The sequence below is a fragment of the Camelus dromedarius genome, chromosome 14, assembly GCF_036321535.1.
Source record: "Camelus dromedarius isolate mCamDro1 chromosome 14, mCamDro1.pat, whole genome shotgun sequence".
Lineage (NCBI taxonomy): Eukaryota > Metazoa > Chordata > Mammalia > Artiodactyla > Camelidae > Camelus > Camelus dromedarius.
The window spans coordinates 42798971-42812318 of NC_087449.1; the positions used below are offsets into that span (position 1 = coordinate 42798971).

The 13348-nt window shown below is 51.8% G+C and overlaps 1 protein-coding gene across 1 annotated transcript; it reads left to right on the top strand.

The window, feature by feature from the left end:
* Positions 1 to 751: 751 nt before the first annotated feature.
* On the top strand, positions 752 to 12908 carry HPCAL4 (hippocalcin like 4). Its single transcript, XM_031464871.2, has 4 exons — positions 752 to 906; positions 7003 to 7172; positions 7321 to 7536; positions 8845 to 12908. The coding sequence occupies exons 2-4, from the start codon at positions 7011 to 7013 to the stop codon at positions 9040 to 9042; spliced, it is 576 nt and encodes a 191-aa protein (XP_031320731.1). The 5' UTR covers positions 752 to 906; positions 7003 to 7010; the 3' UTR covers positions 9043 to 12908.
* The last annotated feature ends 440 nt before the right edge of the window (positions 12909 to 13348 follow it).

The window sequence follows — 13348 nt, forward strand, 5'->3', positions numbered from 1 at the left end:
GGGACAGGCCCGTCTACGGGACGGGAGGACCGGAGGGTGGGGAATGGAGGGGTCTGTGGGGTAGGCAGAGAGGTCCATCTAGGGGAGATCCCGGGAAGCCTCTTGGGACTCCGTGAGAGAAAAGGAAAGCTTGTCTGGGGAAGTATAGGAGTCAGAGGCTGAGCGGGCCCACCACTAGCGTGGGGCTAGGTGGAGGCTGGGTACTTCGCCATCCTCGCCGACTCGTCCTGCTCTCGATTCCATGGCATGAGAGGAGTGGGTGTGTTGAGGGGTGGTGTTGGGAAGGCGTGGGTCGCTGACCACTCCATCTATTCCATTCCCCACTCAGTTCCTCGTCGTCCTCCTCCGGTTTTCGGTGGGATGCGGAGGGCGGATACATCTTGTGACTCATACCCTTTTCCATCCCTACCCCCGCTGGGCCCAAGAAGGAAAAGCTTAGCGACTCGGCTATGGCTCTCTTGTTTCCATAGCAACAGTGCGGTGGTTTTTTGCGAATCCACTTCAATCATGGACCCTTTTAACTTCAGGCGATGGCCCGGGGACTGAGCTTCAGGGCGGGATACAGATGAAGATACAGCCCTCTCCCTTCCTCGCGGCTCCAGGAAGGTCAGTGTGGCGGGCAGGCGGGGCGCGCTCATGTAGCCGGGCCTCTCTGGCCACCCTGTCCCCACCTGAAACCCCGCCTGCCACTCCGCCTCAGTCGAGCCAATCAACGCCCAATCTGCCCGGGATGAGGCGGGGCTTATGCAAATCTTGTCGGCTCCGAGAGACACATAGTGATACAAGAGCTGGGAGGCGGCTCCGGCGCGGACCTTGGAGAACCTGGCGGCCGGCCCGCGAGCCAGTCTCGGTCCCCGCGGCCCGCCGAGGCTGAGAGCCATCCAGCGACCCGGCGAGCGGCCTCAGGTAAAGCGGGCAGGGCCGGGCGGAGGCCCTTGTCCCCTCCCCCTCCACTCTCCATTCCCATCCTGGTCTCCTGCCCTCCTGCCCTCTCTGGTTCATTTCCTTGACCCCTGGCTCCACCATAGGCGGCAGCATATGGAGGGCCAGCTCCTGGCTAGGGAACCCCCACTCCAGTACAGGTCCCGGGAAGGAGGAACAGCTGCCTCCTTACCCCCAGAGCAACCACTGTTCTGACCCCCAACACACACACACACACACACACACACACACACACCCCTGGGGGTGTGGTGTTGCTGATGCTAGAGGAGGAACCCCTTACCCTCCCTCTTTCAGAGATGGATAGTCCACTCAGCCCCATAGCAACCTCCCACCTCCACAATAGCCCAGCCCCACCAGCAGCTCACTGCACTTGACATCGCAATGTCAGCCTCCACCTTCACAGAGAGCCCACTCCCACTTCACATTGTCCCCTCCAACTGTCCACACCTCCACCTCTCAAGCTGACAGGTTACAGCACACCTGGGGGAGAGAAGAGGCTCCACCACCCAGTTCTCCTCATGACACTCTCAACAGGTCCTCCCATTCAAGGCCTCTTTCACCTGGCTGGAGGATAAACCAGGGACACCACCCCCCAAGCAGAGCACTTATACCTGTTGGTCACTGCTGCCTAAGTCCCAGCCTCCTCCATTTCCTCACCCCTCACAGCCAAAGCACAAGTCTTCCCATCCTACCTCTCAAATATCTTTCTAACTTGTACCTTCTCTGCCCTTCTTGAGCCCAGTTGCTCCCTCTCTCCTATCTCCCTGGGGCTCCCCCAAGACCCTGCCGAAGCTCCATGTGGACTATATCGTTCCTGCCCTAATGCAGCCTGAACCTGGAAGGTAGAAGAGCTGGGTTCATATCTTGCCTTTGCCTCAGTTGCTGTTTGACTTTGGCCAAGTCACTTCCCTCTCTGATCCTTCACGAAATGGGGGAAGCGGGGTGCAGGACAGAGAGTGGATTTGATGAGATGATCTTGGACAGCCTTCCAACATTGACACACGCTGGTTCTGTGGCTGATTATGAGAAAGCAGGACCCTTTCCCCCTTTCTCTGAATCATTAGGACATTTCAGAGAGGAGACCTGGGGGGCTTTAGTCCTTACCAAAAGGACATTGCTTCTTACCCAGGCCTGGGTATGGGCCAGCCCTTCCTACACACTCTTGAGGCCCAGGTTCCTTCTCAGATGTTAGGAACCTCTCCTAGACCACCAGCCCGCATGGCATGGGCAGCTCCAAGGTGGAGGTGGCCAACAAGACCCACCCTTTATTCACCATCCCCTGCCTCTCGTTAATAAGAAGCAAGAGAAGACCTGGCTGTTGCTGCTATGGCTGCTGCTTGGAGAAGAGCAAAGGGAGGAGAGGAAAGAGGAAAATCTCCTGACCAGGGAGCTGCTGTCACCATGGCAACAGTCTCAGCACCAGCTCCTCTGAGGCTGGATGAGGGTGTGGGATTATTGCCTCCTTCAGTCCCTCCCACCCTCACTGCCACTTCCCCTTTTGGAGCCCACAACCCTGAGCCTAGCCTCTGAAAGAAGCCTCTGAGCCCAGGAGACAGCAGTGCCAGCTCCTTCACGGCTCCTCTCAAGAGGAGCCTGCTCATGTTCAGCAGAGCCACGGCTCCAACAGAACATGCCCCCAGTGGACTCTGGCCTTCGCATTCCTGCTGATGGATTCTACTGGACCTTGGGTCCTTTCCCCAGGTCTGGGTTCCATTGTCTCTAAGTGGGTGCAATGGCAGGAGAATGCAGATAGGCAAAACCGCCTGACACCATTCCAAGGAGGAAGAAGGGGGTTCTGCCTCTCCCATATAATCTGTGAAGGGACAATCACTGAACATCTCTGTCTTCTTTAGGTCTCTGCAGGGTTCTGTGCTGCCACCAAGGGCAGAGCTGTGGGACAGCTACAAGAGGACAAATAGGAATATTGGGAGAAGCACTTTTCTCACTGTCTGAACTGCTCCCAAGCAGACTGGGTTATATCAGGAGGGGATAAGCTCTCTGCCAGGGAGCAAAAGGCCTGTAGAACTTTCTCTGTTCAAGCAAGGGTTTAATGCAACGGTCTCTTCCAAATCAGGCTTCATTCTGGAATTCTAGAGCACTAGGTGAGAGTCAGAGAGTTCCGGAGTCTACATACAAGCGGGGCTCAACTCCATGGCCTCACAGGGTCTACCAAGTCCATGCTGCTGACTGTCCACTGTCCAGGTAGAGAGAGACTGATCATAAGGAAGTGGGCTTCAGTTTGGCCTGAAGTCTGATTATAGCTGCCTCCGCCCAGAAGAGAAGAAAGAATGTTAGGGAAGATGAAAACAGCTAAGCAATAGGTGAGGTAGCTTCTGGCTGTGAGCAGACTAACCTGAAAGTATGTAGTTGTGAGGAGAGCAGTGGGATGTGAAGCTAGACAGGTGGGCACCTTGACACTGGATTCTAGAAGATTCTGGAGTTTGAGGGGGCCCATGGGTATGGCCGCCTCAAGCCTATATTGTACTACTGGGCAAAACCAGAAAAGACATTCCCTTGCAACAGAGGAATCAGAAGGAAAGGCTCTCCCGCAGAGGGAGTTGAGCCCACGGGCATGGTTTGGCAAGCAATGCCCCGGCTAGGTTTCAGCCCACTTGGCTGTGCCCCTGGCCCTGACTATGTGGGGAGAGAGGACCTAATGAAGGCTCCAGGAACACTTCAAAAGAAAGAACATTAGGATTTGTAGCAAGTTGGACTTTGGGAAAAGGGAGAGGGGAAAAACTCTAGGCAATTATGATCGCATTTCCCCCCTCTGATGATGGAGGGGAGTAAGGCGGTGTAGAGAGAAGGACCATCACAGGTTCAGGGTGAGTCTGGTTGTAGATGTGCTGAGTCAGAGGCGCTGGTGGGTCACCCCAAGGGGTGGATATTTCCTGGGTATCAGACACCATGGCCTGGATCCAGCATGATAGTCCCACTGAGGCCAAGAGGGATCGGAGCTATGATTTTCCTGGAAGGCAGATAGGAGTCTGTACTGGAAAGAGGAGCCATGATTTGGAGAGGGCGGTCCAGGCAGGGGGCATGGATTCAGCCTGGGTGCTCATCTAGACCCTTCCATGGACGTGCTGTATAACTCTGAGCCAGTTTTCTCCTCTCTATGGGTTCCAGTTTTCACTAAAATAAGGGGATAATCTTAAAAAGCACCACCAGCTTTGGCCTGCAGACCTAAGAGCAGTAGAAGGAATGGAAACAAATGAATGAGGGGGCATAGTCCTCAGTGGATCTAGGATCAAATGGGAACCGAGAACAGGTTTGGACCCAGGAGACAAATAATGGTGGGAAGGCAGCACAGGGTAGGGAGGAGAAAAGGGACAGAAGGTGAGAGCCACACAGACACATAGACAGCATCACACACACACACACACAGACGCATGCTCTCTGGCAGATTTGCAGTCTCATACACTGACGTGCTCCCACCTACACCCAGCCCCTTACACAGATACTCAGACACATCCCACTGGAGACAGAGAGAACCGCTCTGCCTCCCACATCAGACAGCTCCACCTCTGGGTTCTCCAGCTTCCTTAACCATACCCTGAACCTTCAGTGTGCTTTGGACTCGGGGAGGGGGCTGCTGAGGATGGAGCCTGCCTCCTTCTGCCCATGGCTGTTCCAGATGCATCCTTGACTCTGGCCCCAGAGCAGCTGTTTTGGACCCCACAGTTCCAGGTTCTTGAAAATGGCACACCTCCCCCTCCCTGGCATCTCCTGGGAGCTTGGAGAATTCATCATCCTCTGGGGGTGGTAGGTGGGGGAAGATGTTGCTGCCCCCACTGCTCCTTGATCTTTCCTATGGCCCAGAGATATCGTGTAACTCACTTGAGGTCACACAGCAAGGGAGGGGGCATGGAACTGACCAATCTTAGATCTGGTTGTCTAGGGCACTCCCAGCAGTAAAGATTAGAAGCTACATGGGCATGTGGTGGGCTGTGGAAATGGAATTCCTTCTGCCAGTCTGAGAGCTTCCTTTTCCAGAGTATTTTCATGACAGGCTACCCTACAGTTGGAGTCTGGCACCCTCCCGAAGAGACTCCAGGCAGGTCAAATTCACCTCCCAGGTCATGTCTTGGGAAATTTAGGCTTTAGAGGGAAATTTACCATTCATTTAGGTTTAAATATGAGAACATAGATTTTGATATGAAAGCATCAACAGAAAAAAAATTTTTAAGTATCCAACTGTACAATGTGCTTCTCATGCCAATAGTGTGATTTGATATCTTTTCTTAGTAGGAAAGAGTTTAGCATGGTCCTGTATTTTTATAATTTTGTCATTTTAGTAGACTTCTGTTACCCCCTATTTTGGGTGGAGATTTTCTTCCCCCTGCTCTTTAAGGCACTCTTGTACAGAGCAGAGAGCAGAGGAGGGACAAGGAAATTAATCTCATTTGTAACATGCCCCTGATGTGCTCTTTTTTACGTTTCAAAAGAAGCGTTGTGTTAAGATGAGGAAACCAAAACTCAAAACTGTGATGTGAATCCCTGTCACACACTGCAGAGGAACAAGGTGGCTATTCTCATACAGAAATGTCTGACCCTCAAGCTAAAGCCCTTGGGATTTCACAAGTTTGCTCAAATCCTGATTCTACTGTTTCAGTAGCTTTGTAATGTATGAAATGGACATTCCTCCCGTGGAGGTCAGATAAAAAGTCCACCCAGTCTTTGGGCCCCGCTGGATCCTCACTCCAGCCAGGCTTCCTGGGGAGCGAGCGCCTGTACCTCCCTCTGCAGAAACTTCCTCTGGCACAGGCTTACTTGAGGGGCTCATGTTCCAGCTGGGGACAGACTCTTCATTCTCCCAAACTTGCTTCTCAGCAACACCACCTTTATCCATTCAGCCCCAAATCTAAGCAATTATATCAACTCCTCTCACTCCCGCATCCAGTTACCAAGTCCTGTCAATGCTCCCTCATAGCATCTCTCAGTCTGTCCACAACCCCTACCCTAGTGTCATCGTCTCTCACCTGAACTGTGCAGCAGGAACTTCTCTGCTCTCCCTCCTTCCCCCAACCCAGGTCATCTTGCACACTGTAGCCAAAGAAAAATCCTGAAACACATTCTCTCTCCCCAGCACCTAGCTCAGGACCTACCATAGCGTAAACAATCTATAAGTGTTTGTGGAATGAATACAATCTTCCTAGCCCTTGCTTTAAAACCCCAGGAGCTTCTGTCCCCCATGGGTAAAGGCCAAACTCCTTGGCATGGATTGAAAGCCCTTTACAATTAGCCGTCTACCTCTCTGACCCAGTTATGAGTTAGTGGAGGTTGGCTCATGCCTACTTCATCCCCGTCACTGGCACAGGGCCTAGCACACAGCCTCAGTACATGCTTGGGGAATGAGTGGACTAATGAAAAGCAGAATGCAATCAGGGTCATCAGTGCTACCAGCTAGGCTTTCTATTTGCACAGAGGAACAAGGGAAAGAAGCTTCTTGCTGGGATTTTTGAAGAAGAACTAGGGAGACAGTGTTGGGGAACTCCTGGTAGGAGAGGATCCTGCAGAGGCAGGTAGGGGCTGAGGGCAGAAAGCTCTGAATAGCAAGGAGAGGATTAAGACTATCGTCTATGGGTGTAGGGAGCTATGCAAGGTGGGAAGAAGAGAGGAGAAGACGAAGATTGTGGCATGCAGACTGGTCAGTGAGGAGGAGAGCTGACACCTGCGAGGCTAGAGATCCTGGTTGCCAGGGCAGGATGTCTGCTGTAAGGAGAAGGGAGGGGCCTTCTGGGGAGAGAGGAGGCCCTATTATGGGGGAGTGTAATGAAGAGAAGGGCTCCATTTTGTGTGTCGGGGGTAAAGAAGGGCAGGGAGGGAGGGAGGAGCTCCTATGGGAAGGGTTGAAAGGACAGAGACCAGCTGTAGGAGGTGGGGATTTTGGGGGGTGGTGGGAGTGACAGGAGCGGGACCCACCCTGCTGTGGAAGGAGGGGTCCTGGCTGTGGGAATGTAGAGTTTGTTATGAGAGGGGGCTGTTGTGGAGAAAAGGACTCTTGTCCTACAGAGACCTAGGGGAAAGCTGCTGAGGTGAGGGCCTTGCCTTGTCCCCCAGGCCCTGCCATGGGGAAGACCAACAGCAAGCTGGCCCCAGAGGTGCTAGAAGACCTGGTTCAGAACACTGAGTTCAGCGAGCAGGAGCTGAAGCAGTGGTACAAGGGCTTCCTGAAGGATTGCCCCAGCGGCATCCTCAACCTGGAGGAGTTCCAGCAGCTCTACATCAAGGTGGGCGGGGCCAGGCACTCCAGGGGGCGTGCCAGACAGGCGGGGGCGTGGCCAGGCACCCAGGGAGCGGGTCGGCGGGGCGGGGCCGGGGGCGGGCCGGGAGCGCAAGGCTGTCGCTGAGCCCCAACCCTCCGCGTCCCCGCCTCAGTTCTTCCCCTACGGCGACGCCTCCAAGTTTGCGCAGCACGCTTTCCGCACCTTCGACAAGAATGGCGACGGCACCATCGACTTCCGGGAGTTCATCTGCGCCCTTTCGGTCACCTCCCGCGGCAGCTTCGAGCAGAAACTCAACTGGGCCTTTGAGATGTACGACCTGGACGGCGACGGGCGCATCACGCGCCTGGAGATGCTGGAGATCATTGAGGTGCGCTGGGGCGGATCCGAGAGGCCGGGTGTGCCGCGGTGACGCGCTCCCTGTCTTCACTGCTTGCCGAGCCCTTCTCTGGGCCACCCTCCTCTCGGGCCTCAAGAGTCTCCTCTCTGCACCCCACCGCTGTCCCCATCCCGCCTCCCAGGATCCAGTGGCCAACTAGCATTGTTTGAGCACTCAAGTGAAAGACAGGTCTTGTGCCAGGGGGTCTTTAAGGGGTAGGGATTGTTAGAAATCCCATTTTACAAATGAGGAAACATATCAAGTGGAAGTTCATGATTCTAATCCAAAGAGTCTGACTCCAGAGTCTAAGTTCTTAACTCATTATTCTTTCAACGAATATATATTGAGTGCCTACCACGCGCCAGGCACCGTTCAAAGTTCTTGCTTTCATGGGATGTTCTTTCCAGTGAGAAAATTTAACAACAAAACCTATGCTATGTCAGGCAGTAAATGTTATGAAGAAGATAAGCAAAGCATAGTAAGGGGAGAGAGCGATGGAGGAAAAACAATTTTACAGAAGGTGAAATGTGAACAGTAGCCTGGATAAGGTGAGCGAGCTAATGGCGTAGGTGTCTGGGGGAAGAGTGATCTGTGTGTGGAGAACGACATACGCAAGACTCCAGGTGAGACTGTGTTTCCAGTGCTCAAGGAGTGGCCAGGAGACCAGGATGGTAGGAGAGACGTGAGCAAGGGGAGAGTGGTAGGACACGGGTCAGATCGGTAGCTGGGAGCGCCATCACTGAGCATCATAGTCTGGGGCAGAGACTTGACTTTCTTCTGAGTGAGATGGGAGGCCCTTAAGGGCTCTCTCTATTCTCTATGTGGAGAGTAGAAAGGGGGTGGGAGGGCAACAGAAGCAGAGAGACCATTTCGGAGACTTCCACAGTGGTCCAGTCAGGCGTGGATGGAGGTGACCACCATGGAGGAGCAGTGGAGGTGGTTGAAAGTGGCTGGATATTGGGCCTATTGCAAAATCAAGGTTGACGAGATTTGCTGAAAGATTGGATATGGGTGTGAGAAAAGGAGGGTCAAGAATGGCATCAAGGTTTTTGGTCTAAACATCCAGAAGAATGAATTTACTATTAACTGGGACATAGCATGCTGGGGCAGGAGCGGGTTGGTGAACAGTTGGCTATTAGACTTGTTTGGTGTGAGATGCTCATTAAACATCCAGTCTTAATGACTCTACATCACCTTCCAGTATCCTCACCATCTCCCAGTGTTCTCCCTGCCCACCCCGATACCCCCAATCCTCCCTTCTCATAGTGAGTGTTCACACCTCCCTCCTGGCCCCACCAGGCTATCTACAAGATGGTGGGCACCGTGATCATGATGCGCATGAACCAGGATGGGCTCACACCCCAGCAGCGTGTAGACAAGATCTTCAAGAAGATGGACCAGGATAAGGACGACCAGATTACACTGGAGGAGTTCAAGGAAGCAGCAAAGAGTGACCCGTCTATTGTGCTGCTGCTGCAGTGTGACATGCAGAAGTAGAGGCTGGTGAGGGGCAGGGTCCCTGGCCAGGAGGGTCATGGCCACCTCCCAACCCAATGACCTCTCTGGCTGGCCCTTCCCCAGGGGGAGGGGAACTCCAGCCTCATTCTCTGGCCCACCCACCCCTCTGCCCAAGCCCTTGCTCTCCTCAGTCAAGATCCTTGAGGGACCACCTCACCCTGGGAAAGAGATAGATCCTCAGGTATCCTATGGTCTAGCCCCAGCCCCTTGGCCCAGAACCAACATCCACTAGGCATAGGGGAGTTGGCCTTTGCCCCAAGATGCAGGATGAAGGAGGGGGCTGGCTGGGTTCTGCTTTGAAATTCTGCTCTTCCTGGGATTGTACTTTGTAGGACATGGTCCCACAGACCCCAGTAAAAGGGCCAAATTGGGTCTGTCCTTTGCTGAGGACCCAGATCCCTTAAAGTGGTCTCTGCCCTGCTCCAACGACTCTTCCTGGCCCCTCTGGCCCCAGCCTTTGGAGTGTTCATTCAGTCCTTTCTTCAGCCAACGTTTATTGAGCACTTGTCCAATGCCAGGAACCTCTGGGTACTTAGGATATGGTAGCTTACAAAACACATTCCGAGCCCTCTGGTGAGGCAAACTTCCAGTGATCAGGGTCTCAGACAGGGATATCGAGCACAGATGAGCAGAGGGTGCAGTAAGGCTGGTTAGTTTGAAAGGAACTATTAAATCTTTCCACTCAGCTCCAAGCAGAGCTGCAGGAGGATGAAATGAAAAGTGTTTGGAAGTCTAGAAACTATGTCAGTGGAAATTTTAAGAAAAATGGAAATTTACATAATACTTATTTTTTTAGTACCCTTTAAAAGAGCTAAAACCATTTAGTTAGTTGAGGATATTAAAGTATACTTTATATTATTTGGTTTCTTGGAAAATGATTACATGAATATAGAAAATGCTAATTTTCAGGGTGGAAAAGAGAGCTGAGAAAAAAGAGAGAAAATACCATGCAACTTACCAGATGATGCTTTTTCTTATCAGGCTAAGTCCTGAGCTTTCACCATCAGCAGCTTCTGCTGCTTCCTTTTTCATGATCTTTTTCAATTCAGCGAGCAGCTCCCTACTGTGCATTTATTCCAGTTGGGTGCTGACTTCAGAAACAGAAAACACAAGGCTTGCAGAGAGTGAGACAAGTGTAGTTCCCACATCTTGGTAGTTCCGGTCTGGATTTGGTCTAGTTTTAGGACGGGCTTGTTCATTCACTGCTACAGAAGCAGAAGGAGCTAGAAGAAGAGGACCAGCCGGCCACTGTTTAGGCTGCCAAGCTGCATTTATGGGCCAAATGCTTAAAAATGTGTTGGGCATGCTCCTTTTGAAAGGCTTTTTCTAACCCCAAATCCTAAATCTGCCAGGTAATTCATCATCTTCCAAGTGCACTGGCTTTGCTTTCCAATGTCTGCTTTCCAATTTTGGATCCGTGAGCTATACAGCTGCATGCTTTGGCTGCCAGAAAATTAATCTTGCTTCTTCATCAAGCCTTTCACTTTATTTTCTCCTGTACTTGTAATCAGAAACTAGCTTTGATGTGCTATGATAGTGGATTTCCTCTTGAACTGCTGGTGAAAAGAGCCTAGTACACAGGTGCTGTCAGCCCAGGGTGGGAGCAGGGAATGATTGCTGAGTCCAGGGGTGCGGGATGGTATCTGCAGGAAAGAGATGCAACGTACCTCTTACCCCTGAGTGCTCACCTGTCCTCCCTCTCTGCAGGTGGAAACTCTTTGGGATGCTGACCTTTGGTCTCAAACTCCTTTGGATCTTCCTTCTTGCTGCCCTTGGAGGTAGCAAGCTCACTGGGTTGCCACCCTCTTCTATCCTTCTGCCTGTGACCAGCCACATGGTAAGGCTGGGGAATTCACATCCTTAGGCAGTAACTGAGTTTTTATCCAGTAATGTCAAGGGATTGTCCATTGCTCTGAGGAGCTGGCCATCAGGTGTGCCTTGTGCTGCCCGTCAGCACTAGAGATACATAGAGGTCCAACAGTCTGGCTCAGCTGAGACTTCCAGTGAGAGGCTTTTTACAAAGTGGGGCTCTTATCCCCTAAACATTGAATCTGACCTAACTCACAATCACACAGAACTTCATGGCTTTCAAAGGCTTGCCATCGACCCCATCTCATTCTGCCCTCACGGTAGGGAAACAGGGGTTTTTCATTCCATTTCTCCTGACTTGGAAACCAAGGTACAGAGTGGGGAGTTCCTTGTGCAAGATCACTCACACAGTTGGGAGATAGCAGTGTCAAGACTTGAACCCAAGGCTCCACGAGCCTTTCTTCCTTCAGAGTCTCTTCCCTGTTTATTTCTCTGACTCTGAGTTGTACAGAAGTTGACTGTTGGGGCAAGCTAAGTTGGTTTTGGTCTTTTGCTTCTGCTAAGAAGTTTCTGAGGCTGTGGTCTTCCAAAAAGAAGAGCTTGGTTGAAGTCCCCACATTTTCAATCATCTCATTTTCTATTTCTGGGCAGCTCTGCTAACAGGTCAGTGCTGTCCTAGGAGGCCTCTGACTCAACCCTGGAAGCATCTTGCACTGTCTTTACCACCATCTTCATCCCTGAGAAAACTGTTTTGGTTTTTCCTAGCTGGTGGGCAAGTCCCAGTCCTACCCATGAGGGCATGTTTGATCATTCCAAGCTTCTGGACACATACCCATGGGTGATATTTCCTGTTCAGGCCAAAGCTTCTCAGACATCCCAGCAGCATGAATATATTATACCAGGCCAAGAACTGGGACCACCATCTTGCTGATGGGAGGAGCCACAGGCAGGCCAGGGCTTGCTCCCACATGCTTCTGGATGCCCCAGGGACTGCGTGCTTGGGAGCTCTTGTGGTAGAGCACCGGCCCTGCCTTGAGAGGAGAGGTAAGCCTCCCATCCCTGCCCCAGCTGAGAGACTTGCCACAGAGCACAGGGTTAGCAGAGACTGAAGTATGACCCGCATAGACACAAAAATATACAGACAGTTCAAACGTTGATATCTACAAACTCTCCACTGAAATTCTGTATCTTCTTGCAGCAACTCTGTGAATTGCAAGGTCCCCAAATCTGCCTTCTAACTGTATTCTGTCCTCATTCATCCTTTTGGGCTAATTGATGAGCCCTTTATTTCTTATCTCTAAAAATCATCAGCAAAGGTGACTTCAGATGCCCATGCCCTCTCTAGTCTTTTGAGCTGTAGTCAGGATTATATGACTTACTTTAAAATCAAAAGTTAAGCAAAAGGAAGCCCATAAGCAAAAGGCACTGAATCTTTTCCTGACAATGACAGAGTCCCTAGAGTTAGAAATTCATCCTGCTGCAGAGAGACAGACGGAGGGGAGGGGAGAGAAGGGAAAGAGAGAATAAGAGAAGAAGCTGGGCAGGGTAGTAAGCTGACACTGTATTTTTACTCAAAAATGTATTAAAGCAACAAATATTTCCTGAAGATCCACCCTGGGTGAGGATTTGTGCTGACTTTAGAGATCACCGTAGGGGCAAGAATACATTTCTTACATGTTTTATTCATCAGTTTTGAAAAAAAGAAATTCAAATAGTGCAGTTGAAAAGTCTCAGAAAAATACGGGATTTTCTTCCTGACATTTTCAGGGTTTTCTTTTACCTTCACCAGAATGTGGGGGCAGGACTGGGCCTCCCAGGGTGTATGGCCCTTCCTGCCTAGTGGAGGCTTCAGGAGCGCAGAGGCCTGGAGAAGGAGGGGGGTTGGGTCGCAGAGGGGGCCTCCCAACTCATTCTCCTGAGTGGCCGCTTGTCCCCTTCCGCTCCTGGCTGTGCCTGCAGTGACTCTCCACGCTGTTCGACCCCGTGCTGTGTCGTGTGTTTTTTTCCACTGACAGTGAATAAAAAGTGTGACCGTGCTGGGGGGCTCCTTCTCTTCCCTCAGCTGAGACAGGGTGGGTAAGGGGAAAGGGGGAGAAGAAGTCTGGGGGAGCTCACACAGTGGGGGAACTTCAGCCACCTCCTTGGGGCTGAGGTCCTTGTTCGAGGTTACGTGAAACAGAGACTGCTCGAGCTAGTTCAAAGAAAGGGGTGAGCAGATTACAAGGGACCCTGAAGATGGAAATTCAAGAACAGCTGGGCCTCAAGAGAACAGTAACTGTCCACGGGGCCTCTGCCCTCTCATCTCTGGGCCTCGCTGGCTCTCATCCCTTTGGCAAAATTCGCATCTGTGCTCTCTTCCTTTGTTTCTCTTCAGACACCCTTGGTTTCCCTGAGCAAAGCAGCCGCATTCCCAACTCTGTATCCAGACTTACCAGCAACTGCCAACTCCCTCTGCATCTCTTAATCCAGTTCTCAA